We start from the raw sequence: 27,857 nt of genomic DNA, 5'->3' as shown, positions 1-27,857 counted from the left end.
TTATTAGATAATGCCATTTATTATTTCACACAGAAGTTAGAGACCAAGGTTACAATTATTAAATACCACCCACCCCTCAAAAGACAGCCCTACTTGGTTAGAATAAAAAAACAATCGATACAACAAAAAATACCATTACACTGGTAGAACTGGGGAAATAACAAAAACAAGACAGAAACACAAGACAGAAAATCTCTGCACACTGATATCAAAGTGGCCATGACGCTGGGGGAAAGCAGTCATGGTCAGTCAACATGGACGCCGACTACCAAGGGCACTGGGCTCAGAACAGCCGCCTCTACCGACCACAGTTCTGGGGCTCTGTTGCAGGATTTGGGGCTGCTGGTTTCCAAGTTCAGGCCCCTGGCTGTGCTTTTGGTGAGGGAAATGTGCCAGGCATCTCCTTCCATTCCAGAGAGACAAAGGAAGACACAGGAAGGGGGCGAGGAACCCCAAAAGCTTTCTTAGAGGCCCAAGAAAAGAGAGCCAGGCAAGATTCTCCCCTGCAGAGAGAAGGCTACATGAGACAGAGTTCACAGCCTCTGGGGGCCAACACTGCATTTACATGGCATAAATTCCCACTGCCACGGTCGCCAACAGGAAACTGAGTGTGAGGACCCATCGCAGGAGCGGTGTCTGGGATGAACTAGTGCTGATCTGGGATTTTCCTCGGGGCGTCTCTGCAGAGGTAGTATCTGTAGGAGAAACACAGACAAGGTCAAACACACAGCCTGGGGTGGATGACACTGCACAGAGCAGAGGACACTCGGTGCCGTGTCTGCTACAGTTCCAGTCCAAGGCCAGGATTCTGCTACAGCTTGAACCACTAGCCACTGCTTAAACACCTTCAAAGATAGGAGCTCACCAACTCCCCCACGCTGTTCCTCCTGTGCTCCGCCAGGCCGCAGCAGGTCAAAGACTCCAGACCCAAACAGGTAACTAATTCTATCAGCACTGACCATATTTCAGCCCACCAGAAACAGTACCACTAATGACAAGGTGGCGGGTCCTGCCTCCCTTGGGAGAGCCTTGGGCAAAAGGTGGGCCCATTCAAGCAATCAAGCTTCACGTAACCTGCCCTGCTCAGTTTCAGTCACCCACTCCCTGGGCCATACTGTCCCAGGGGTGATAGGCTCAGGGAAGGCACATTTTCTGCCACTTTGGTCTTTTTAAGAACCCTTACTCCTGCTCCAAGGGTAGTGTATCAAGGCACAGGAAAAGGGCTGACACTCCAGTAATTACATGAACTCCGTCGTGTCTCCTGGAGGGTCAGCGCTAGAAATAGCTTCCCAAATCCTTGCCTCATATGGGGCCTGCATGGGAGCCTTGAGTGGGCCTCAAAAGGTAAACACACCCTAGATTTTTATGAAAGATTGAAGCAGGAGGATTGTTTGACTCCCAGGGTTTGAGACCAGCCTGGGTCATGCAGCATGGCTCTGCCTTGGGGGAAAAGAAGTGGGAGGCGGGATCTAAATGAGAGGATCTCTGTGCCAGTGACTTCTGAGGGCTTTATATGCCCCTCAGCCAACGAGCTACACAGCCCCCAACCTCCTGATTTTCTAATGTGGAGAAACTAAGGTAGAAAAGTCTTATAGCTTACCCACAGTCATACTACAGACTTACCCTGGGCTCTTTTGTCTGCACCCTATCTCTAATTTAAAACGTTCAGAATGGAGAAGAGTAAAGAAATTCCAGCTGGGCTAAGGAGAGCAGAAGCCAAGAGGCCATCTTTACCTTGAACCAGGCTAGCAGGCCTCTGGCGAAGAAACTCTGTCTGTGAGGGACTCTGGTCTTTGTGTTCCTCTGTCAGCAGTGCCTGCAGCTCCTCAAACAGCTGAAGACAAGACAAGACACACTGCCTGTTAGTGATACTCACAATGTGGGGGGACCCCAGGGGAAGGCACAGCTTGAAGCCTGTTGGGAAATATTGTACAAATGACACGACTTGAGGAAACTATCGCATACCGCGTCTTTCACTTATCTCATGAGATGTGACAGGTTTAGTTGGCTCCCTGCCTGTGCGTCCCCGATACTGTCTGTACCCTCGCTTGGACCCCACCAGTAACGGCTGCCCTGAATAAAGACTTCAGGAGCTTTTCTGTATCCCTATGAGGAGAACCAGTTTGCCTCTTCGGAAATAACACACGAATGTGTGGGAGCCGTGCAGCCTACATCCCGTGCTCTCTTCATGACTGTACTTGAGCTCCTCCTTGCTAGGCGGTGTGTCGTGTCATGGAGTATGGTCGCTGCTTTTGCAGGTCAGGGAACCACAGCTCCTGGAGCAGGGCTTTCTTGAGATCGACTAGGGGTCAGGATGGAGACCCAGTTCTCAGCTGGGCCTGTGTCTAATCCTCTTTTCTTGTTGGTGTTTTGTTTTGTTTTTCAAGACAGGGTTTCTTTGTGTAGCCTCGGCTGTCCTAGAACTAGCTGTGTAGACCAAGCTGACCTGGAACTCACAGAGATCCTCCTGTCTCTGCCTTCTGAGTGCTGAGATTAAAGGAATGGGCCATCACTTCCCCACTTCTAAACTCATTCTTTATATCATGTCCTCGGAAGGCCTCAGGTGAACGGGCCTAGATGAATTTAGGACATCTGAAGGTTACTTCTCTAACAGGTGCTTGCCTGGTGGAACTTTTAAAGGCTCTCAGGCTGAAAGTGGGGAGAGACAGGAGGTCCCAAATTGGAACCCTGACCACCATAGCACCCATAGTATAAATAGGACAGTCTACTCCCCCAGCTCTGCCTTTCGGGGCCTTGCTCAAAACACCGAGCTAAAGATAGTTCAAAGATTAAGAGCGTTAGTTGCTCTCCAGAGGATGCGGGTTCAATTCCCGGTTCCCCTGTGGCAGCTCCCAGCTGTCTGTAGCTCCACCCCCAACGAATCTGACACCAAACAGATATACCCGTGGGCAACACATCAATGCAAATCAAAGAAAAGGAAGCAAATGCCACCTGGGACATGTCAGCATCCGAAGCCTGGACTGTGCTGGCCTGGCCATGCACCAGTACTCAGGCACCCCAGGTCCAGCTACACCATTGTCAGAGGATCACAGCCCACCACACAAGAGAGCAATGACATCAGGGAACTTCCCCTGTATCACTCCTCCCACAGGGACTGAACCACAACTTGCTTGCCCCTCTCGCCTTGAAGATGGATGCTATTATTATCCCTATTTTGGAGATTTAGAACCTGAGGATGAAGAGATTTGCCCACAATCACCCAGCTAGTTAAGCAGCAAAACAGGACCCTGGCTGGCCCCAAGTCCTTGTACTAACTGGGACTCTGGGGACCCTTCCTCCAATAACTGGAATGAATGGGGCTTGAAGGAACAGTGGGGCTCACCTCAATGTTGAGCAGGAAGGCGGTCTTAGCCTCTTCTGTCACCCTGTGCTTGACCTCGGGGGTCATCTCCAGAGTGTTCATGCGAGCACGATAGAGCTGTTTGAACTTGGTGGGGTTGTCGATGCTCGGGAAGGTGAAAAAAGCCAGGCCTTCCCCAGAGCTTGGCAAGGCCATGGCCTTCTGCGCAATCTTCTTCAGGACCTGACCCCCTGAGAGGTCACCCAGGTAGCGGGTATATGCGTGGGCCACCAGCAGCTCAGGATGAGTACCTCCCACCTCGTGGAGACGCTTTACGTAGTGCTGTGTGGCTGGTGTGTAAGGGATGGCCTCCTGCCAGTGGGGCCCATACCAGAAGGCCATGTCCTGCTCTAGGGCAGCCCTTCGGTGCAGCTCCTCAGGGAAGTAGAGTGGGGCATAGACTGGGTTCTGCTTGTTTCGCTCTATCTCCTCTTCCAGGGCCGTATAGATATGGTACAAGGAGGCCATCACCAGCTGAAAAAAACAGAATCAACTTGTCGCTAGAAGAACCCTTCTGGAAGGACGGTCTCCTGTCTCCACCACCCTCCACTCCCCACCCAGTCAGTGCTCTCTTCCCTGTGTCTGATGTTTGCTGCAGACATCAGTTCCACAGCTGGCAGGAAACAGGGTCTATTGTGTCTACTGTGCATTTCAGCCCAGCTGTCAAAACCCCATTCCTCAGGCAAGAGGGCTTGGGAGGTTAAATGAGGTAGCCAATCTCACTGTGGGAACAGGACACTGCAGGGCTAAGGCAAACTTCTCCTTTCCTTCAGAGGCAAGTTGAAATTGGGTCAGGAGATTTGGGTCTCCCATGGTCCAAATACCCGGGAGGCTGACGCAGGAGTATTGAGAGTTCCTGAACTGTGTAGTGAGACCCGATCTAGTAACCTAAGAGCTTGGATTGTGGGTCAGTGGTAGAGAACCTAGCCGGCATGTATGAGGCCCTGCGGTAACCAGGTCAAGAGCGCAAGCTCTGAAATTTGGCCATCTTTGGTTTTGGTCTTTTCCACTGAAAGCTGACAGGATGGCCTCTTTAACCTCTCTGTTCCTTCCTCTTAGGCACTCCTCAAGAACATAAAATGACCAACATAGAATACGTGTTCACTTAACCACCCCACTGCACCAGCTCCTCCACCAGCAGACCCTTTCCTCTCTGAGCTACAGGGTCAGCATTACCAAGATGGCGTCCTTGGACAGGCCCTCATCACTCCTGGCACCAACCTCCCCATTAAACTATTGGCTTAAGCCCTGGGTATACCTGCTATACCCCAGTGGTCTGGTCAACCTACACGTCACGTACCTTAAAGCCTTCCCTGGACACCTGACCCTTCTGAAAGTTCCTCATGAACTCAGAATTCTCTGCACGGATGTGCACCTCCTTGGTGGCCTCCTTCAAGGCCTCGGACAAATCCTGGGACATGCTGTGGAGGAAGAGAGGAGAGTCAGCCGGGGATGCCTATGAATGATTAGACCAGCAGAATAGCTCCAGCCTCCAATGTAGGCCAAGCCATGATCTTAACCATGCAAACAGATGTCAGTCATTAAACACTATGTGACGTAGTCCCCAAAACCCCAGGGAGGATTCCTACGCCAGTTATCCCCAGTGAAGAGGAGGCAAGGTATGTCCTGACCTCAGGGAAGAGCCACGCCAGTCCAAGGACCATACTCAAGGGCAGATTTTCTCTTTCCAAGACAGCGTTTCTCTGTGTAGCCCTGGCTGTCCTGGATCTCACTCTGTAGAGCAGGCTGGCCCAGAACTCTAGAGATGTGCTTCCCTCTGCCTCCTGAGTGCTGGGATTAAAGACATGGGCCACCACAGCCCGGCTAAGGGTAGATACTTTGGTGAGCTTTTAGATCCAACCTGAAGATATTTCTTAAAAAATTTCAGTTACAGATTTTACAAGCAGCAGGACGTGATGGTGCACACCTTTAATTCCAGCATGCAGGAGGTGGAGGCAGGCAGATCTCTTAGTTTAAAGCCAACCTGGGTCTATCTATATAGTGAATGAATTTCAGCACAGGGCTATGTAGGAAGAGTCTCAGCAAAACAAAACAAAAAACAAACAAAAAACCCATCCAAAACCAACTATACACTATACTCAAAGTTTCTGCATTAAATAGTCTATGTATCCCAGCTTTATTTAGAGAGGTTCTGCAGCAGAAGATTCAAGAGTTCCAGACCAGCCTGGTCAACTTAGTTAGGCACTGTCTTTAAATAAAAAAGGTGCTGATACTGTACCTTATGGGTAAAGCGCTTGCCTAGAATGTTTGAAGTCCTAAGTTCAATCCTTACTGCTAAAAGTTGGAGGTGAGGACTAGACAGTGTAAGCTCAGCCAGGAAACGCACTTGCCACCTGATAAGCCAATCTTTCTTGGAAGCCACATGGTAGACTGAGAAGTGACTTTCTTCAAGTCGAACTCTGACCTCCACATATTTAGTGTGTCATATATGTGGCCACTCTACATGCACGATAAATTAAATGTAACTCGAGACGCTTTAAATAAAAATATAAAAATAAAACTGGCTTTATAAAAGGAAAAAAAGAAAAAAGAGCTGGACAGAGTGGTGCAGGCCTGTAATCTCAGCACTAGGGAGGCAGAGGCAGGCAGATCTCCGAGTTCTAGGCCAGCCTGATCTACAGAGTGAAGACATCCAGGGCTACAAAGAGGCGCTCCGTCTCAAAAAAAAATCAAAGAGGAGAAGGAGGAAGAGGAGAAGGAGGAAGAAGAGGAAGAGGAAGAGGAGGAAGAGGAGAAGGAGGAGGAGGAGGAGGAGGAGGAATAGAAGCCAAGTGTGGTGGCGGGGCACCTTCAATCTCAGTACTCAGGAAGCAAAGGGAAGCGAACTGGAGTTCAAGGCCAACTTGATCTACACAGGGACCCCAAAGCAAAACAGAACAAAACACCAAGCAAACAAAAAACTTCCTGTCCCCCCCATCCCCAAACAAAAAACACCCAGCCTCAACACCCTCTAGTTCTGCTACGGCTGCCTCCCTGCGTCTTACAAGTCGTCTGAAGTTGGGAATTGATGTGACCACTCCGCGCCACCAAGAGGGCCAAGCTCCCCAACCCCCGCCCCCTAGAACGGTGAGTCCAGGATCCAGGACTCAGCACTGTTCATCCCTCAAACCTGGATACTACAAGACACACCCATCCGGTCACCTCCAGCGTGTCAGAGGGGTGAATCACATTTTCTCCCTCCAGCTGCCCATGGCTACAGGTAGACTGGGCGGCAACTCGTTCCTTGGTCCCGCAGCCTGCATTTCTAGGCTGGACAAGGGACGCGGGACATCACAGTTCCCGTCCCCAAGTAGTCGCTTGCCTGTCGAGCTGTGGGCGCTCCATCGCGGGACTGGGCTAGTTCAGGCTGGCTCCGCTCGCTTCAGGCTCCGGGCTCCGCTCGAGATGGCTCTGCTCCGGCAGGCTCCACTCGCTGGTTGGAGGCGGAAACTCTGGAGGCGACTGGCGACTGTGAGCGAGCAGCTGCCCGCGCCAGCCCTTTAAGTACTCGAGTCACGTGGTGGCCGCCCAGCTGAGCCGGCGTTCTGGCTGTTGTTGCAACACCCCGCCCCGAGGCTGGTCGGCCTGGCCTGTATGGGGATAAATCATATGACTCTGGCAAGCTCTTAAAAAAAAAAAAAAAAAAAAAAGGAAATCTGAGTGAATTGCCTCTTAGCAGAATTTTTTGGGTCCTTTCCAGAACCCTCTACTCTATTCAGTGATAGGAAGGCAGGAGTAGCCAGCCTCTCAGGAATCTGGAAGGTTCCAGAACTAGGAGACAATTCTAGCTGTGAGATGCTGGTGGGCAAACCCAGGGATTGACCCATCCGGGCCCCAAGTCTACATACTTGAGTCTACCTTCCCGGAACTCTAAGGATGACTGGTTTTCTCAATCCTTTATGTACATAGTCCTGTTTGTTTTACTAACACCTGCCTAGACTGACTTTTCCAAGGTTCATCCCCATGTGTCACAGTGGGGGATAGATGGCTCCAGTCTTACAGGCGGGGAATGTGAGCTGGAGGATGAAGCTTTCTGCCCAGGGTCTCATGGAGTGCAGCACCCACCTCTGGCGCCTCCTTGGTGCTCTCCTAGAACCTGGGCCACACTGTGACTTCCTGGTGCCTGAGTACCGGAGACTGAAGTCAGGACACATGGCTCTGACACATCTATAACGGCAGATAACCCACCGAAGCTCAGAGGGGAGGACTTGGACAATTACCCTCCGAATTCCTGGCGAGCTGGACCTTTGGTACAGGACAGAGAATACACAAACATGCTGGGTGGTTCTTCAAAGCCTCCGTAGTTCTAGTTGTCCTTTTTTGTTATTGTTAAAAGTATTTACTTCTTAAAATACCTCTTTAAAAAGTATTTACTGTTTTCCAGGTAGTGATGGTACAGGCAGGCCTTTGAGCCTAGCACCCAGGAGGCAGAGGCTGGCACATCTCTGTGAGTTTGAGGCCAGCTTGGTCTACAGAGGGAGTTCCAGGACAGCCAAGGCTACACAGAGAAACCCTGTCTGGAAAAGACAACAACAACGAAAACATATTATTTATTTTATGTGTGTCTGTAGACCCAAGTAAATGTATGTATGTATTCATGCCACGTGCATATAGATGCCTGAGAAGAAAGAAGAGGGCATTGGGTCCCCCATGACTGGGAGTCACAGGGGGTAGTGAGCTGCCCATGTAGGGAACTGAATTCAGGTCCTCTGTAAGGGCAGCAAGTACTGTGAACCACCCGGCCATCTCTCCTACTCTAAAGTGACTTTTGATCTCAACAAGGACTTCACTTTTTGTGTCTTTGTTTTGTTAATCCTGAGATTCTCCAGAAAAACCAACTCTAACATTTTGGAAATTAGAAGCAAGCTTTAAATATTAAATACTAACAAAGTAATGGACTTTGGCCAGGTATATTCTCTAGAATTTCCCAGTTGAAAATGGCCTTGAGCCGCATGTTGCAGGGGATTATAAGGACAAACCTATAGGACCCCGTACTTTCCCGTGAGGCTTTGTTGTTGCGACTTACAGGTTAATTTTGGACATCATATTTTCTCCCCGCAGCCCCCTCCCCCAGACATGGTTTCTCCATGTAGCTCTGAATGTCCTGGAACTCACTTTGTAGACCAGGCTAGCCTCAAACTCAGAGATCTGCCTGCCTTCTCCTCTCAAGTGCTGGGATTAAAGGCCTGAGCCACCATGACTGGCTCTCCTTCTGTTTTAAAGGCTAACATTTAGAAATGGTGGTTGTACCCCAGCTCTGAAAAAAAAAAAAAAAAGAAAAAAAAAAAAAGAAATGGTGGTTGTAAGTCCTTGGCTCTGAGAAAAGGAAAACGGTGGTCAGCAAACTGCCCATCAAGGGTTGATTCCCCACAGAGGAGAATGCAAACTCTCACCTGCATATACCCAAGAATCTGTGTCACTTGGTAAAGAGAGCTGCCATCCCTCTGTCACTGGAATCAGTGACAACAGAATCGCAACTCACAGTGACTGAAGGACCCCCTGCCCCCTGCATGCACAACTCATCCCACACTCTCAGGAACTCCACCAAAGACATACAGGGAGTAGCTGGCTTTACAAACCAGGAAACTGAGGCTTAAGATAAGGGTGTACAGAATTCACTGTAACAAGAGGACTTTCGCATTCCTTGGAAAGCAAGTGGCATATCTTCTGCCTTCGAATGGTGCGGGTAAGAAAAGAGGCTATCACCACTGCCAACAAGCAGGTGCTTTTCTAGTTCTTCTGGAAAGGACCGTCTTCCCCGGGGTGACCCGGAAAGCAGGTGGGCAGGGACACTGTGCCCTTTGCTTTATACATCCCCTGGGCTGGACCTGTGCCGGGCGGGCAGCAGCAGTTACTGCCAGAATGAGTGGCTGCACCAGGGCTCCCCGTGGGAATGGGGGTGCAGCTGTTTGGCTTTCACGCCACTGAGGTGACAGAAAGGGGCTGAAACCAAGCTGTGATGGAACAGTGTGAAGCCAGCCAACCTTTGTGGAACACCCGCTGTGTGCCAAGGCTCTCCTACCCTGATGGCAGCCCACAGGTTCTGTACAACCGCCACTGACATCTCTGTTCTGTCTGCTTGATTCTAGTGAGGAATAGGGAAGCCAAGGAATTTTCTTCTCACGCAGCAATATTGACGGCAGAACGGAATTCTAGTCCTGGTAATAGAAAGTCAGACCTCCCCAGTCACCCTATCCCAAGCTCCTTCAGAGAGGGTCCAGGACTTTAGGGGGATAATGAGACGTCTGTAGATCTAGAGCCTGTCATTCAAGGACCCCAGAAAATGACTCCACACAACATGAATCCCCCTTTTCACATGGAGAGCTGGGGCACCCAAAGACTGAGACACTGACGCAGGCTGCACAGAGACACACTTGCTGAGCCTGAGTTTCTGACTCCTGGTGCCTAGCTTGTTCTCTGCGATCCCCGGATGTAGCTAGAAGATAAACCACACAGGATTCGGGGACTGAAGTAGCCATACCTGGCTGTTCTGGTCCCTTCTCAGCCTCCGTCCCCGCCCCTGAGCACAGACTGACTTGACTTCTGGACTTCCTTGCCTCCTGCATCAGAAAGACCCCAATCCGTGCCCTTCTTCCTCCCGCAGTGGTTGACTGAATATCCCACCACACCCTGACATCAGGACCAGACAGAGCTTCTGAGGGTGGTCAGAGGGTTCTGCAGATGTGACGGAGTCCTAGACCGTCCCTCAGGATCCAAGATCATCACAAAGTGCATGATGGGTTCAGACACAGTTGATGGATGAGAAAGGAGAGGGGCAGAAGAGGACTAGAAGATCGCTACCCTGCCTCCTCTAAAGATGGGGGACACAGCCACAAGCTGAGATGCACAGGTAACCTCACAAAACTAGAAAGTGCCCCCCCCAGCCCATCTCTCAGGGCCCCATGGTATATTTCAGAATAGGACAGACCTAAGAGAGGAGTCAGCCATAACTCCAATGCTTTCCATTAAACAGATAGAATTGCCAGCTTCTGTAACTGAGAGTCATGGTGGTGGTAGTGGTGGGGGGAGAACAGCAGCAACTCTGTGTGTGTGTGTGTGTGTGTGTGTGTGTGTGTGTGTGTGTTTACCAGTTTAAAGTGTTTCAGATAGGGCTTTGCAAACCATTTAAAACCAAACAAGAAGCTTCTGTGCCTTTCTAGAGCTTTCATTTCCTTCTGCCCGAGGTTAAAGCCGTCCCCTTTTACCAACTATTCACAGAGGCAGAAGAAGCAGAGCGTGACTCAGCAAAATCCGCCTTCCGCTCTGTCTGCTCGTCACCCCTCCCAACCATGACACAGCATAAAATCAGCTTCAGGGCAGTGAGGAAATCACAACTCAGCATTCCAGACTCTGTGGTAAAACAAAGTCCGGATATGGTGGGGGCTGGAACCCTGGGCGGCGGGGGAAGGAGCTCTTTGTGTCTTTTGTCCCAGTTAGATGACAGTAAGGGAATTTGTGTGGGTGTCTTCAGGCAGGGATCCTCATAGGCGGCAAGCAGACTGACTACGCTATGCCTGAGATAGACTAGGACGGAGACAAGTCCCTAGCCCTGGAAGTGGGGCTTTGCAGCCTACATATACAGTGTATCAACAGGGCAGACAGTCAAAGCACAGGAAGCACCCAATAGCTGATACAAAGACACGGAATCCCAAGGACAGAAGCATCCACGAGTAAGGTAGAACCCTTACAGGCAGACAGATCTGTGCCGCCATACATGTAGGGCAGAAAAGGAAAATTCCTAATAAAACAACTGCCCCAAGCAGAAAGACCTCACAAATGACAACTGCCCCTGGTAGTCCCACGGCAACCTCTCCCACAAACAGCAGCAGGACAGCTGAATGAGAGAGGTGGAGCCCCTCCTCATCCCCATTTTCTCTTCCTCCTGCCTAACTTCAGAGGACAGTAACAGTGGCAGCTGCGGCCCCCCCCCCCCCCCCCCGTCAACATCTTTCAACTGCTCCTGGCTGCTCCTCAGGTAAAGCCCCTTTATCCGGGCACCCCTGGCCCCGTCCTCCGCTCCATTTGCTCCTCCACACCAAATGTGCCCGACTCAAAGGCGTGCACTCCAGCCCTGAACCGGGAAGACTCTCACCCTCAGCCTTCGCTAGCCTCCCCTAGAACACGTTTGCCCAGAGACTCCCGTAGGTGCATGTTTGTAAACCAGCACTTGGGAGATGTAAGCAGGAAGAGCCTCCAAGTCGCCAAAGACATAAAGTTCACCACCCGTACACCCACTAGAACGGGAAAGGACACTGTGAAACGCACACTCAGAGCACAGTGAGATTAGTCCTCACTTATAGAAAGGCTTAATTAAAGAAGATGATGCCGGGCACACGGCTTTAATCTCAATCTCAGCTGTCGGGAGGCAGAGGCAGGTGGATCTCTGGGAGTTTGGGGCCAGCCTGGTCTACAAACATGGTAAGAAAGAAAGAAAGAAAGAAAGAAAGAAAGAAAGAAAGAGAGAGAGAGAAAAGCAAGGAAAAGATGGGGCTAGAGAGATGGCTCAGTGGTTAAGAGCACTGACTCCTCCTCCAGAGGTCCTGAGTTCAATTCCCAGCAACCACATGGTAGCTCACAACCATCTGTAATGAGATCTGATGCCCTCTTCCGGTGTGTCTGAAGACAGTGACAGTGTACTCATATGGATAAAATAAATACAATCTTTAAAAAACAAACAAACAAAAAAAACTCTTGCTCTTCCCTTCCTGTTCCTGCTCTGTCCCCTCGCCCTCCCCCGCCCAGGCTCATGTCTGGCCTCTATTTCTCTATTTCTCTTCTCTTCCCTTCCCTTCCCTTCCCCCCCCCCTTCTTCTACCCTCTTGACTACTCCCCTCCCCATACCCTGAATAAACTCTATTCTACACTAAAAAAAAAAAAAAAAGAAAGAAAGAAAAAAAAAGAAAGAAAAAAAAAGAGAAGATGGATGACCCCTATGTGCTACTGATCTTGAGAGTGAATACAACTCTTTTTCATTGCAGGTGGTTACAATGTTGTCCTGATATATTCTGTGTTAGCATAGGATTGTTTTGAATTGAAGACAATAAGCCCCACAAAAACTCTGAGCCCTCCCTTCCTCATGTGCCCCAAAGCAGACTTAGTGTTATCATAGTGGATACAAACATTAGATCTTCCCCAAATCCAGAGAAAGACCCTAAGGAGTCTTTTCTTTTAATTGTTTTATCTTAGGTGTTCGGGGTTTTACTTACATGTATGTCTGTGTACCACACTAGTACCTGATTTCCAAGGAGGCTAAAAGAGGATATTAGATCTCCAAGAACTGGAGTTACAGATGTTTGTAAACTGACATGAGTGTGCTGGGACTCGAACCTAGGTCCTCTTCCTTCTGAGTGCTGGGGTTAAAGTCCCGCTTCTTGCAAAGCTCCATTTGTTGTCGTTGCTTTATTTCCGGCCAGGAAGCCTAGGAGGCAAAGGGAAAAGGTTTCTAGACCAAACCATTCTCATAGAGTTTCTTCAAGTACTAATCATACACCTGCTACTCAAACAGGGACTCAGACGGTGGCGACTGTCGAGGGATGTTCATGGCACCTTTATCAGTCATAGTCTCACAGGGCGATAGCCCACATGTTCCTCAGTATGATGGTTACTGGACAAACGTTAATACTATAAATAGAAAGGACTACTGACTCACACATCCAGTCCCAAGTCTTCAAGATAGCTATGCTGGATATAGATTAAAAAGGTGTGCTGTTTCTCATGCCAGCACTCTGGAGGCAGAGTCAGGCTGGCCTTGAACACACAGCAAGTTTCAGGATAGCCAGGGCTACAAAGATAGACCCCGTGTCAAAAAAATTCCCCAAAGAGGAGTGGGGAGCTTGCTTTATAATTCCATTCAGATAGATGGCTCAGTGGTTAGGAGCATTGACTGCTCTTCCAGAGGTCCTGAGTTCAAATCTCAGCACCCACATGGTGGCTCACAACCATCTGTAATGAGATCTTATGTCCTCTTCTGGTGTGTCTGACGACAGCTACAGTATTTATATATATAATAACTCTTAAAAAAAAGGTTTGAGGGGTTGGGGATTTAGCTCAGTGGTAGAGCGCTTGCCTAGCAAGCCCAAGGCCCTGGGTTCAGTCCCCAGCTCTGAGAAAAAAAAGAAAAATTTTGAAATATACATAATGAGCATGAGATAACACATGCATAACATATAATAAACCAACATAAAAATCTAGAAAGTGCCAAGTAAGTTAATCAGATAGGGTGTCACCTTGTCGAAGGCGGGGCTCACCAAGGTGAGAAAACCTTTAGGAGTGACAACTATGCTCAGAACCTTGGTGGCTGGATGATTTCATAGAGTATGGCCCTGAACTCACCAGGCTTTGTAAATATGTAGCACTCGTTACAGCTCAGTGATGGCTCCGTGAAGCTACAGGAACCTTGGCTGAGGCTTTCCTCTTCTTTCCAGTCCTCAGTCATCCTCTGGGGCCTGCCTTCCAGGTTCATGTGCCCCAGTCATCCCTACCCTACCCAGCTGTGAGCAGCCCAATATCCGGCAGCGATGACACAGGCATCACCTTTCAGAGTCAGAGCTTGCTGGTACCACATAGGCATTGTCTGCAAACTTAATGTAGGAGGCTTGGAATGTGAGGCTCAACTTCTGGCAAAGGGCCACGTGTTCACCTAAAGTTTGAAACCAGATGTGCTGGCCTCCAGTATTTTCACAGCAACCCACTGGGCTGAAACAGTTCTGGGTACCGATAGAGCCACACCCTTTTCAAACATCATCTGGCCTCCCAAGGCATCCGACAGGCTGGAGGTCTGGGGTTTGCATATCCAGACCACAAGGATCCTATGCGTGATGGCTTGCATATGCATAGTGCACAGGGTGTGGCACTATTAGAAGGTGTGGCCTTGTTGGAGGAAGTGTGTCGTTGTGGGGGTGGGCTTGGAGACCCTCCTCCTAGCTGCCTGAGGATGCTCAGTCTGTCCCTGGATTCCTTCCGGTGAAGATGTAGAACTCTCAGCTCCTCCTGCGCCATGCCTGCCTGGATGCTGCCATGTTCCTACCTTGATGATAATGGACTGAACCTCTGAACCTGTAAGCCAGCCCCAACTAAATGTTGTCCTTTATAAAACTCATGCTGGTCATAGTGTCTGTTCCCAGCAATAAGACCCTAACTAAGACAATATGGAATCTGGCTATAGTTCCAAAGTCCTTCTACTTGGCTGTACTGAAGGAGGGACTCCTAGGACAATATAAACTAGCTAACGAAACAGACTTCAAGCAAGGGTTTGCCACTCAAAGCAGGATTCCGACAAATAACCTGAACCCCCTGAGCCTCTATTTCCTCACTTGACAAAATGCAAATTAGAAGGGCGTTGTCGGGAGGGCTGCTCAGTAAGAAACTCAGCAGAGGGCAAGGCTCAGAAGAAGAATAAAGGAAGTGTCCATTATGATGTGTGGTCAGAGAGAGCCAGTTCCCCCTTCCCTCTTCCAGCCCAGTGTTTCTCTAATGTAGAATTTCCATAGGGTCCTGCTAGGGTGGGGCAGTCAATCGCATCTGGTACACCTTTTTCCTCCACTACAGTTAGGAATATTAGCTTCCTCGTGTCTCTCTTCATATGTTTCCCTAGCAAGATGGCCCAGTGGGTAAAGAGCAGGCCCGATTACTGAGTTTGCTCTCTGGAACCCATGTAAAGATGGACAGAGAAAACCAATGCCATAGAGTTGCCCTCTGACCTTCATGTGTGAACCACCTCCTGTTGTAGGGGATCTACCTGAGAAAACTACTGTGACATGGGTCTAAGCCAATAGGAAGTCTTTACTAGCTGGTCAGTGACTCCATTGGTGTTCAGAATCCCAGGGTAACCTTTCTCAGGCTGAGCTTTTAAGCACGAAGACCATGTCCTAGGTTGATACAAGAACAGTTAGCCAGAAGCAGAGCTGCTGAAGCTAAAACGCAAGGTTAGGTCCATTTTGAGACTTCCCCAGAACTATGGACTTTGGTGGATTAGGTCTGTGTTTTCGTTTTGGCAGGTGGTGCTTGTTATCTATGTGCTGAATTTTATGGCCCGAGTTCCACTTCCCTTACAGACTTAGCTGTGTTAAGGCCTGGGGGCCTGTTATACTTCTATCCCACGCAGAGAAAGGTAAACCTTTCTTGGGAAGTAATTTCAAATGTCCAGAGAAGCAGCAAGAAAACAAAAACAAATAACAAACACCACCGACACCAAGGAATTTCTGTACACCTTTTTTTTTTTTTTAAGATTTATTTATTGGGCTGGGGAGATGGCTCAGTGGTTAAGAGCACTGACTGCTCTTCCTGAGGGCCCGAGTTCAAATCCCAGCAACCACATGGTGGCTCACAACCATCTGTGATGAGATCTGATGCCCTTTTCTGGTGTGTCTGAAGACAGCTACAGTGTACTTAAAGTACCCTTAACCACTGAGCCATCTATCACTGTACACCTCTCTGTAGACAGAGTTTTGTCACATTTATTTGTGTCCCCCACCCTTGCTCCTGCCCCAACCAAAGAGTAAACTGCAGAACACTTTCCTTTATCCTTAAATTCTCTACCACGTTATGCCCAGGTGACGGATTCTTTGTACTCCTGTACAACTGTAAACTACAGGAGAGTCAACTGATTTGGTTCTTTGCATTTGTAAGAGGCAAAGCATTCTTGGTACCGCAGCCTTCTGCCAGGTCTGGGAGTTGACTGATAGGAATGACTAGCAGGGAGCAAGTATGCAAGTGTATGTAACATGAACGGGGAGAGAGTATACACACGTGGGTAACGTGAATGAGTGTGACACAGGAGAACTCAGAGAAGCAGAGAGGAGAACCACTAGGAGCCAGGCATGACTATGCTGAGTTAGGCTAAGAGGTAAGGGGATCTATAACAAGGCAAGGAGGGTCATCAGGAAGAAAGCATCCATGTACCAGAACTCACAGATAACTCACAGAACTCACCCTTCGCTCCTACTTCCTGAGCTCCAGGAGCCCACTGCTTTCCTCCTGGCCTGTGAGTGGTTTCCATCATGTGGAAGCTGGATTTCCTGTCTTTGTTGTTTTGTGGTTTGTTTTGGCGCGAGTGCGTGTGTGTGTGTGTGTGTGAATATATATATATATATATATATATATATATATATATATATATATATTTTTTTTTTTTTGAGCTGGGGACCGAACCCAGGGCCTTGCGCTTCCTAGGCAAGCGCTCTACCACTGAGCTAAATCCCCAACCTCCCCCCCCCCTTTTTTTTTAAAGGATCTTGGCTGGCCTAGTTCTCACTGTATAACCCAAGTCTAGCCTTGAATTTCCTAGCTCGCGCCTTCTGCCTTAGAGTCCAACTCCCAAGCACTAAAGATTTTACAGTGTGAGCCAACATGCCCTGCCTTGTTTTCCTTTTCCAACTAAGCTTTTTTATTCATTCATTAGTGGCGGTGTCCTTAATCCCAGCGCACAGGAGGCAGAGATAACTGAGGCCTGTGAGGGCTACGTAGTGAGAGCCTATCTTTTTTTTTTTTGAGCCTTTAGCACAAAGGGGCTGGGACGATGGCTCACTGGGGTTAGTGCAAGCCTGACCACCTGAGGTCACTTCCTGGAACTCTTGATAAGGTAGAAAGAGGTAACTGACTCCACAAAGTCATTCTCTGACCTTCATTCAAGTGCTTCCCCAACACACACACACACACACACACACACACACACACACACACACACACACACACACACACACACGGTGATGGTTGTTTCAAACTAACTTATTAATTTAAAGGCAAGGTCTCCGGTAGCTTCGAGCTGATCCTCTTACTACCACTGAGTGCTGGGATTACAAGCCCGTGCCACTAATCCAAGACCTTCTTGTTTACTATGAACACATTCTACCAACTGACTCACCTAATTAATAAAGTCTGGGGCTGTCAGTGCGGCTGGATGGCGGCGTATGTGCCTAGCACGTGTGAGGCCAGGGTTTAATTAACAATTGTTAAAAAAGAACAGTTGCTCTGGTAAAAAGCAATCCACCAGGAAGCCGAAGTCGAGCCTTTTCTGCTGAGTCAAGGTCCGGGGCTGCGTGATGCTGAGTCACGGTCCCGAGGTCTGTTTTCGCTGAGTCATGGTTCCCGTTGCTCGGAATTGAACGCCTAGGGGCGGAGTCCTGGCAAGAAGGAGAGCGGACGTGCTGGCCTGACACGTTCCTTCTGTGGACTGGGGACAAAGAGTTCAGTCTCGGATCCTGCACCTAAAGGCAGGGAACTATGGCGGGACAGCAAGCAAACAGCTATTTGCTGGCTGCTGCTCGGTCGCGGTCGCGGCCGCTTGCTCACTTTTCACCCTCGCCCCTGCTCCTCCCCATCTCTCTTTGAGCCCTGGAGACTTGTTTGGGAGACGTGATCTGAGGGACCCTGCCTCCAGCTTCAGGAGGCTGGGAACCAGTTGCTGTCACCACCGAGAATTCAACAGGGTCAGTTCCGCACACATAGCTGTTTTCCTTAAAACTGTTAACAGTCGGTCGTGGTGGCGCTTGCCTTTAATCCTAGTACTCAGAGGAAGAGGTTAGTGAGTCTTTGAGTTCAAAGGCAGCCTGGCCTACGAAGTGACCAGGACAGCTAGGAAGGACTACACAGAGAAACGATGTCTGGAAAAACAAGGAGACTAAACACACCCCCACCCCCACCCCCTCCCGGATCAGGAGCTGGAGAGGTGGCTCAGCAGTTGAGCACTGGCTGCTCTTCCAAAGGATGCAGATTCAATTCCCAGCACCCACATGGCAGCAAAGAAAACTCTACTTGGGGAGGAGCCTGGAGACAGCATTCAGAAACCTGGGAAAGGAAAGGAAGAGGGCTGGAGAGATGGTTCAGCAGTTAAGAGCATCAACTGCTCTAACAGAGGTCCTGAGTTCAATTCCCAGCAAACACATAGTGGCTCACAACCATCCGTAATGGGTTCTGATGCCCTCCTCTCATGTGTCTGAGACAGTGACTGTGTACTCACATATATAAAGTAAATCTTATTTTTAAAAAAAAGGGGGTAGGGGGAGGAAGAAGCCTTGGGCTTCTTGGTATTTGATATTTGGTGTATTTGTGATACCATATGAAATGTGGTAGCATGTGTAAATGATTGGTGAAATAGACCTAGGTGAGTTCTCTCTACATGTGGCCCTGTGGCTGCCATGTGGCCCTGTGGCTGCCATGTGGCCCTGTGGCTGCCATGTGGCCCTGTGGCTGCCATGTGGCCCTGTGGCTGCCATGTGGCCCTGTGGCTGCCCAGGTGCAAGGAACTGGGCGTCGTTGCCCTGCACATCAAATTCTAGCCACAAGAGGAATCAAGACCAAACCCTGGAGCTCGGTCAGCCCTCAGAGCTCTTACTTGCTTAGGGATGAAGATGGGGCGGATTGAGGATGTCACTTCACCCCCTCTGAAAGCAAGAGTAGGGTGGAAAAGGGGGGTCAGTGTGGTTGAACAGGTCTTCTCAATCGCTTTGTGTAAACTAAAAACAACTCAACGAGACCGTTCTTACTTATTTTATGGATATGATTACATTCCTGGTGTCTGAAGACACCCAAAAGAGGGCGTCAGACCCCATTACAGATGGTTGTGAGCCACCATGTGGTTGCTGGGATTTGAACTCAGGACCTCTGGAAGAACAGTCAGTGCTCTTAACCACTGAGCCGTCTCTCCAGCTCAAATGCACTTTAAAGCATGCGCAAAGTCCACGCTCCATCTCCGGGCAGAGCAAAAAGGAAAATCCCCAAACAAAACACATTTCAGACCCGCTGGTTGTGAAAGTCATGCCTGGTGGGGTGGGTGCAGGAGAAGTTGGCTAGTGGTCAGATCACCTTCCTTAGCAGGCGTGGGCCACCATGCCCAGCCTGCCTCCTGACTTCTTATCTTTATACGCATCTCTCTGTTCTCACCAGAGAAGTTTCCTTTTTTGCAGGAGATGGAGATTAACACAGAGAGTGAGGATAGGGCATTAAGCAGAGAGTAAAAAACTGTGTGGGCAAAGAAGGCCTCAGTGAAGGCTCCTGGGGCAGGAGACAGTGGGATAGGCACATCTATCTACACAGCAGGATCTTGTCTCAACCAGATAAATCACACACCAGAAGGAAAAAAAAACAACCCTAGGCCTGGCTTTGAGTCCGTCAGTAACAAACCATGGGGTTAAACAGGACTTTCTGGGCTGGAGAGATGGCTCAGCAGTTAAGAGCCCTGGCTGCTCTTCCAAAAGGACTCAGGTTCAAGTCCCAGCACCCACATGGCAGTTCACAGCTGTGTGTAATTCCAGTTCTGGGGGGTCTGACACCCTCACACAGCCATACATGGAGGCGGAACACTAACATGCATTAAACAAAACAAAAAGCACAAGACTTCCTTTCCTCTTCATTTTTTGTTGTTTTGCCCCCCATCTTCACCCCGCTCCCTCCCAAACAGGGTTTCTCTATGTAGCCCCGGCTGTCCTGGAACTCCCTTTGTAGAGCAAACTGAACTCAGAGATCTGCCTGGCTCTGCCTCTGGAGTGCTGGGACGACAGGCACAGAACAGCATCGCTTGGTTCCTCTTCTTATCGTACAGTTGTTTGCTGGGTGGGTCAATAGCATGCATGTGGAGGTCAAAGGACAATTCACTGGAGTTGGTTCTCCTTTTCCTCCACGTGGGCTCTGGGGACTAAAGTCATGTCCTGCTCAATAGGAAGTGCCTTTACCCGGGGAGCCCTCGGTTGGTCCGTCTTCTTCCTTCTATGGTGCTATAACTGGAAAACCAAGGCTTTGCTTGGGGTCAGCCCAGAGACCCAAGCCCTCTCTCCAGCCTCTGCCAGACACAAGTGTGTCCCAAGAACAAACCATGCTGTTTCCTGAGTCCCCCCACTCAGTGCTGTGTCATCTGTTCCTCCTCTTGGTGCTTCCTCTTTCTTCCTCAGCCCTCCCTAAACACTCCAGCTGCCCTCCCTTCCCCAGACACCTTTCAGCTTCCATGGGCAGGCGACAGGTCAGGAGGAGTAGGGGTTCTCGCTCTCATAAGCAAGAGACATAACAGGTGGGCCGTTAGGCTCATAAAGCAGGGGGCAGAGGATCAATTGCAGGTTGTATGAATGCTGTCCTGTGATGGTGGTGAGGGGTGGGGACTACGTAACATTGATTATTGTGGCTGGGGCTGGGGTGGGAGGGCTGGGGCTGTCCCCTCCTGTTTCGGAGGCTACACAGGTGAGCCCCCTTAATGACCATCAGACTTCTGGGAGATGTTGGGAGGATTTGAGTGGGTGCTGGGTGTCCCCATAGAGACTCTAGATCTTTCTGTTCCCAAATGAGTTACTTACAGTTATTTCTCTGCCGGTGAAATAAGTCAATTATTCAAGCCAGATTAAAATATATATATAAGGGGTTGGGGATTTAGCTCAGTGGTAGAGCGCTTGCCTAGCAAGCGCAAGGCCCTGGGTTCAGTCCCCAGCTCCGAAAAAAAGAAAAAAGAAAAAAAAAAAAGAAGAAAAAGAAGAAAAAAAAGAAAAAATATATAAACACAGGTTTATTGGGAAAACTGCTCTCGGGTGAGCAAGTTCATTGGCCCCAAGGAAGGAGGCCAAGGAAGTGGAGTCCCCATGGGAAGGGAGACAGAGGGGAGGGGAAAGAGAAAACACCAGTGCAGAGAGAAGGTAAAGGGAGCAAAGAGCCCAAAATGTCTGGATTCTGTAGAAAGGAGCCTCTCGGGGAAGGGCAGCCGGGTCCCATGGCTGGAAAGTTCAGGGTAGAAGGCTTGGTTTGCTAGGTAGGCACTGAAGGGTGCTGAGGGAATCTAGGAGAACTCAAGTCTGCTTTGGTATATAACACACATAATGTCAGTCCTTTGTCCTGGGCCTGAAACCCAGCTCTCTGTGTGACCTCGGGAAAGCCGCTTGCACATCAAACTCATTGGCGATATCAGGATGTTAGATTAGAATGCAGGGGCCCACAGAGAGAACAGGCCATGTGACTGACAGGTGTTGGTGTGCAGGGACTGTGGCCTTATGGGAAACAATGATCCTCTGTTCCTAAGATGTGTATTGGAGACTCAGCAGCAACATCAAAGCAGAATTTTTCAACTATGCAAAGTCAGATGTCAGCTTAAAAACAAACAAAAAAAAAAAAAACAAAAAACAAAAAAAACCCCAAAAAAACAAAAGGCAAAAACTCCCTAGGACTTGAGAGGCAGAGCCAATCAGATCTTTGAGTTCAAAACCAGTCTGTTCTACAGAGGGAGTTCCAGGATAGCCAAGGCTATACAGAGATATTCCCTAATCTTGAAAACCAAAAATTTAAAAAAGAGAAAAGATTTAAAAGAGAGAGAGAGAGAGTGCGCGCAAAACGATGCCTGGTAGCAAGTTAGCACAAAACAGTATGTTTTTTGTAGTGTTTTTTGTTTTTTTTGAGACATGGTTTCTCCATGTAGCCCTGGCTATCTTGGAACTTACTCTGTAGACCAGGCCAGCCTGGAACTCAGGAGATCCTTTTGATTCTGCCTCCCAAGTGCTAGGATAAAAGGCATGCACCACCCCCACCCTCAAAACAGTGATTTTTATAGTTCCAAATCACAAAAGATTCTTACCCTCTTTCCCCCACAAGCTGACATTCCAGGGACAGTCTCTTCTGCTAGTTCATCTAGCATAGCCCCAACCTGAAATCCCCCATCTTCCTGGGGCCCCAGTTCCCTACCTTCCTCCTAGAGGACTCAGTTGTGTAGCTTTTCAACTCTGACCAACGGAAATAGCTTCTGGCTGCTGGGGATGCCAGGGCTCTAGTGCCTCCTGCTTCTGTTACTCACTGATAAGCTGTAACTGCACATCACACTGAAAACCAGAATGATTTTATTTCCTACAAGCCAATAGGACTCACATGCCTCTATCAAAAAAGTATCGGGTCTTAGCTCCAACAGATTCTCGCCAAGGTCTCATGTGGCCCAGCTAGCCTTGAGCTCCCTGGATAGCCAAGAATGGCCTTGAGTTTCTGATCTTCCTGTCTCTATCAAAGCCAGGGTTACACCCCTAATACACATTTACAATCTCTAATAAAAAAATTATAAACCTTTCATATAAGATATACAATAGATTGAACTAAAGAACGAAACAAAACGAAACAAAGACCAAGTCAGCCAGTGGGGACTCACACCTTTTTTTTTTTTTTTGGTTCTTTTTTTCGGAGCTGGGGACCGAACCCAGGGCCTTGCGCTTCCTAGGTAAGCGCTCTACCGCTGAGCTAAATCCCCAGCCGGGACTCACACTTTTAATCCTAGCACTCAAGAAGCAAAGACAGGCAGATCTCTTGGCCAGCCTGATCTACAGGACAGCCAGAGTGACATGCAGAAACACTGTCTTGAGGAGAGAGAGAGAGAGAGAGAGAGAGAGAGAGAGAGAGAGAGAGAGAGAGAGAGAGAGAGAATTTTCTAAAGGCTGGTAGTTTGAGGTTTGAGGGTCTGGACTAGCCTGTACCTTATTCTCCAGTTGCCTGTGCCCCTGGGTCCTGAAGTGGTGGCGGCTTCAGTTATTAACATCTCCGGCCACCTCACCTCTTTTTTCCCCCGCATATGCTGCTCTGTCACCTGACATTCCCTAGAGTTCAGTATAGCATGGGGCTCGTAACATCCTGTGCTTTTGCTGTCCAGGAGGGCAGGCAGGTCACCAAGGCCAATACCTAGCAGGTCAGCAGCTTAGCTGGCCTCATGAGGACAGGAGTCCTCAGTTTTTATCAGTCCATTTACCAGTCCCGCTCACTGTTTCCCGACTGTCCCCATGTCTATGGGGTCAAGGACAGTGACTCTTCTGTGGGTACATTCCCAGCACCCATCTCGGGATCATAGCTCAGGAAGGTGATAGCAGGATAGCCTCTGGGGCAGGGGACAGAGGCGGGTTTGAAGCTGTTGTGAGCATAGATGACAGGGCTGAGAGCAAAGGTGGGATGGGTCTGCACCAAGTTAGCTCTCTTCGTCCACTGCCTGTGGTGCTGCGTGTGAAACCAAGGGCCTTGTCTCTCCTGCTTGCAAGCGGGGCAAGCACTCCTCTTCCAAGCGGCATCCCCAGCTTCCTGTCAGCCCAGTAGCCTTTACCTCCTCTCCAGCTTTCCACATGGACAATAGATCCAGGGATGGTGTTCAGAGTCACGCGCATCCAAGGTGGAGTAAGCTACCTTATGATCCCTGTATTCGTCTTGTCATTATAGTCACAGAGAATCCCATGATGGGTGAATGTCAGGTCAGGATGTCGGGGGAATGACTTGGCTGGAGGAGGTGACCCACTGAGGAACAGGTGAGATAATTTGTGGGAGGGGCGTGGTCTACAGGGAACAACAAACATCTTGTACGGAGGCTATAGAGTCAGACCATAAGACTGTGAGGTGTGTGTGCGTGTTGTGAAAAAAGCTTGTATTCTGGGTGTTTCTGGGGCCAGACCCAGGAGCTTTGGCCAGGCCAGAAAGTGAGTCTCTAACTTGGGTGAAGGGTTTGATTTGGTTGAGGTTTGAGGATACTAGTTATTTTAAAACGTGCTCAGGGTCAGTGAGATGGCTCGGCTTGTAAAGGTTTTTATTGCCAAGCCTGAGGACTTGAGATAACCTGAATTTGATCCCTGGGATTCACACAATGGAAGGAGAGAACTGAAAATTGTCCTTTGACCTCCCCTAGCAGGCATGCACACATATACACATGTAAAAAGACAAACAATTTTAAAATTAAAACAAAACTTACTGGGGTGGGGTTTAAAGAGATAGCTCGGCCATTATAAGAAATCCCAGAGGGCACAGTTTGGTACCCAGTATCCTGACCCTCCATCAGGTGGCTCGCAACCACCTGTAACCAGGAAATCCAATTCGCTCTTCAAACACAAACTACTCTCACATGCACATATGTATACACAAACACACATAATTGAAAAGTTAAAATAAGAGACCGGAGAGATGACTCAGTGGTTAAGAGCGCTAACTGTTCTTCCAAAGGTCATGAGTTCAATTCCCAGCAACCCCATGGTGGCTCACAACCATCTGTAATGGGATCCGATGCCCTCTTCTGGTGCATCTAAAGACAGAACACTCATATAAATAAATACCTACATAAATAAAAATTTTTTAAAAATTAAAATAAGTATGTGCCGATAAAATATTTTTAAGAGCATTCTGGCTGCATGGGAGCGTCTTGGGGAGGTCAGTGCCCAGGGTCTGTAATTTGTTCTACAAACCCTAACATCGGACGGACGATAGTCCAAAGACTCCCAGGAGGTTTGGAAGCATGGGGGTCGGGGGGAGGGTCACTTCTGCTCTCACCATGGAACCCAGGAGCCTCCATTCTTCACAGGCCTTCCTGTTCTGTGCTGTGCTGACTCAAGCAGGAAGTGTCACTCCTTCTCCAGTTCCACAAAGTGCCACTCTTGGCAAACATTTGTAGGCAGAGCATCTGGGGTCACTGGGAAGGTTGACAGTAAGCTACCCGGGAAGCAAAGCAACATGGACCTTACGTTCTTTTGGTTGGGTTTGGTTTCCTCTCCCATTTATCAGCTCCTGAGCCTTGAGATGATTTGTCTGGTCTTAGCTCACTGGTGGACTCCTGGGATAGTGTGGACATTGACCCTTTCCTGGCAAGAGTTTCAGCTCTTCCCTGTTTGAGCTTAAAGATCCCACGGCACGATTCACAACCTGAGCCAATGTGGTTCCATGTCTTCTAGTTACTTCCTGAACATAGACAGCCCCTTCCTGGTCTTTTGCAAGCTTCGTTATAGCTCAGACAATGCCACTCACTTTCTTCTCCCTTATGCAGGAAGGGTCTAGCCTTGGCCTAACAGGGTAGCACATGTCTGTGAACTAGCTTAGGAGTTAGAGGAGAAAGGATCAAGAGTTTAGACCAGCATCAGCTACACAATCATTTGAGGCTAGCTTTTGCTACATGAGACTATGTCTCATAATAATAATAATAATAAAAAAAAAAGGCCAGGAAGCCTCAGGACTCACATGGTGGATAGAGAAAACCAACTCCTATAAGTTCTTTTCTGACCTCACATGCTCACTTGTGGCACATGCGCACACTCTCAGACTGTGTGTGTGCTTGCAAGCATTTAATGTAATAGAACAATAATTTATAACAACAACAACTGTTGTGGTTTGCCCTGGAGTTATCTATATTTTGATGCTATCTAGTGCCCCAAGGACGGCTATCTAGTCTTGTACTCAGGACTCAGGTGACTTCCCCAGAACCTTCTCCCCATTTAATCTGTAAAATACAGGTGAGGGCAGGTACAGGATAGAAGGAGGCCTGTCATTGGACGAGAAGGAAGGATGGGCGGGAGAAGAGTTTGAAGGAAGAGGAGGAGACGGGGGTGGGGGGGATGGGGGGGTGGGAGGGTGAGCAGTAGCCAGTAGACAACATGGCAGGTGATGTTAAGATTCCGCTCTGTATATTTACAGGTTGTTATTAATGTTCTTAAGGGATGGACGGTACTGGGCTTTGTATGTTTAGGTGGGCAATTATATCTTATCAATTGGGTCAAAGGTTATTGTGTTGTGTGTTCTTTCATGTGTAGATTTAAGCATAATGGAGTGTGGGGTGGCTGGTCTGGGCCACCATGGAGTTGGGATGTATATTTCTGGCATGGAAACCTGCCTTGGGAACTGGATAGGTAGAGAGGTTGTTGCCAGGCTCAGAGAGAAGCCTTTGGCAATGTGATACGGGATAGAGCAAAGCGGGTGAGAGGCTTTGCTGACTGAGAATTGACATATCCAGCAGATCTCTTGGGGCACAGCGGTGTAGACCTAGTGGGGATAAAAGATATCTTTTTGGGGTTGGGGATTTAGCTCAGTGGTTAGAGTGCTTGCCTAGGAAGCGCAAGGCCCTGGGTTCGGTCCCCAGCTCCGGAAAAGAAAGAAAAAAGGATACCTTTTTATTTGTTATATTTTTACAACAACAACAGCAACAACACTATTAAAACATACAGGGGCAGGAGTGATAGCTCAACTGTTAAGAGCACTGGCTGCTGATCAAGAAGACCAGCGTTGGGTTCTAGGTATCCGTATGTCAGCTCACAACCGAGTTCCGGAAAAACAAATGCTCACTTCTGGCCTCCATGGGCACCGTATGCAAGCAGTGCACAGACATTAATCAGGCAAAACCACCGATACACATTAAAAAATGATTTTTAACAATTCGGTGTGATGGTTTGCATATGCTTGGCCCAGGGAGTGGCACTACTGGAGGGTGTGGCCTTGTTGGAGGAAGTGTGTCACTGTGAGGGTGAGCTTGGAGACCCTCCTCCCAGCTGCCTGAGGATGCTCTGTCTGTTCCTGGATTCCTTAGGATGAAGATGTAGAACTCTCAGCTCCTCCTGCACCATGCCTGCCTGGATGCTGCCATGTTCCTGCCTTGATGATAATGGACTGAACCTCTGAACCTGTAAGCCAGCCCCAATTAAATGTTGTCCTTTACAAGACTTGCCTTGGTCATGGTGTCTGTTCACAGAAGTAAAACCCCAACTAAGACATTCAGCTTCGAGGGTAGAGAGATGGCTTAAAAGTATCTTTTGCTCTTACAGAAGAACCAAGTTCAGCTCCCAGCACTCATACCAGTGGCTCACCAACACCTGCAAAGCCAGTTCAACGCACACATGTGGTGCACATGAGCTCACACAGGCACGCATGCATGCACATAAACTGAAACAATAAATTTTTTTCGTTATTTGCTTTTTTTGTTTTTCAAGACAGTTTCTCTATGTAGCCCTGGCTGTCCTGGACTCACTTTGTAGACAAGGCTAGAATCGAATTCACAGAGATCCACCTGCCTCTACCTCCCTAGGGCTGGGATTAAAGCTTTGCGCCACCACGCCTGGCCCGATATACTCTTAAAAAGTCAAACCTTGAAAGTTTCACCTCAGATCTCATGAGTGCTCTCTTCTTGTGCTCCTGGGATATGCCAAGAGGACTCCTGCTGGCTGGAGGTGTATGGACCCGTGTGCCGGTGCTCTGCGTGGATGTATCATGGCAGCATGTCAAGTAGACCCAGGCTGAGTAGAGAGGAATCTGACAGAAGAGGAGGGGTGGGATGCGTCACTGATCCTCAGCTTCAATCTGTCTCTTCCAGGTCTTTGCCCTTCAATAAGGCACAGGCTCTTGCTTGCTGGCTCCTGGAACAACAGTGACTGAGGAGGGGGTCAGGGCATGGGTGCCAGGAGGGGATAGCAGAGACAATGGCAGTAAAGCGAGAAGTGAAAGGTACCAGCTCAGCACTTTGCAAAGCCAGGAGCAAAGCCTTCAAGGACAGAGCAGGGCTAGGGTTTCCTGAACGAACATGTCCGTCAGGCTGAGGCCAAGGTTGGCAGGCGTGTTTCAGAGCCTGTAGCCCAGTGAGTCTGGTTATTCTCAACTCCTGTCCTTTTGGATCAGGGGGGGTCTGCCTCAACCAGCAGGGCTGCACAGACGGAGGCTAGCCAGCCAGGGTGCCTTTGATGGGTAATACTGGACCCAGTCTGATTACTGATGTGTGAAGGGGAGGAATAGGAACTGCTCAATGTATTGCAAAGTATCATGTAGACAA

The 27,857-nt window shown here is 49.0% G+C and overlaps 1 protein-coding gene and 1 long non-coding RNA gene across 11 annotated transcripts; one reads left to right on the top strand and one right to left on the bottom strand.

The window, feature by feature from the left end:
• On the bottom strand, positions 1–27,459 carry Hmox1 (heme oxygenase 1). Of its 10 annotated transcripts, XM_063277778.1 has the most exons (10): positions 22,010–22,103; positions 17,223–17,481; positions 12,568–12,779; positions 7,582–7,878; positions 7,427–7,484; positions 6,684–6,951; positions 4,662–4,782; positions 3,344–3,835; positions 1,735–1,834; positions 1–695 (listed from the first exon to the last, which is right to left on the bottom strand). In XM_063277778.1, exons 6-10 carry the CDS (start codon positions 6,704–6,706, stop codon positions 562–564), a joined length of 870 nt encoding a protein of 289 aa, XP_063133848.1. In that variant the 5' UTR covers positions 6,707–6,951; positions 7,427–7,484; positions 7,582–7,878; positions 12,568–12,779; positions 17,223–17,481; positions 22,010–22,103; the 3' UTR covers positions 1–561. The 10 variants fall into 10 exon arrangements, with proteins under 10 accessions (XP_063133848.1, XP_063133849.1, XP_063133851.1 ...); XM_063277779.1 differs by lacking the exon at positions 7,582–7,878 and having other exon boundaries at positions 7,427–7,528; positions 17,223–17,531; positions 22,010–22,111; XM_063277781.1 differs by having other exon boundaries at positions 7,427–12,779; positions 17,223–17,531; positions 22,010–22,113.
• On the top strand, positions 22,271–27,305 carry LOC134483111 (uncharacterized). The gene is made up of 2 exons (XR_010060044.1): positions 22,271–23,595; positions 26,625–27,305. It is a non-coding gene; the product is annotated as an uncharacterized LOC134483111 (long non-coding RNA).
• Positions 27,460–27,857: the final 398 nt, after the last annotated feature.

The sequence above is a fragment of the Rattus norvegicus genome, chromosome 19 (assembly GCF_036323735.1).
Source record: "Rattus norvegicus strain BN/NHsdMcwi chromosome 19, GRCr8, whole genome shotgun sequence".
NCBI classification, from domain to species: domain Eukaryota; kingdom Metazoa; phylum Chordata; class Mammalia; order Rodentia; family Muridae; genus Rattus; species Rattus norvegicus.
This window is presented reverse-complemented; position numbering and strand designations above follow the sequence as displayed.

Excerpts from the sequence above, each read along its gene's own strand:
- Hmox1 (XM_063277782.1), bottom strand. The coding sequence starts at position 6,706 with ATGGAGCGCCCACAGCTCGACAG. Across the intron at positions 4,783-6,683 it reads GAGCGCCCACAGCTCGACAG|CATGTCCCAGGATTTGTCCG; the intron begins GCAAGCGACTAC and ends CTTCCTCCACAG. Across the intron at positions 696-1,734 it reads GCCTGCTAGCCTGGTTCAAG|ATACTACCTCTGCAGAGACG; the intron begins GTAAAGATGGCC and ends TTTCTCCTACAG.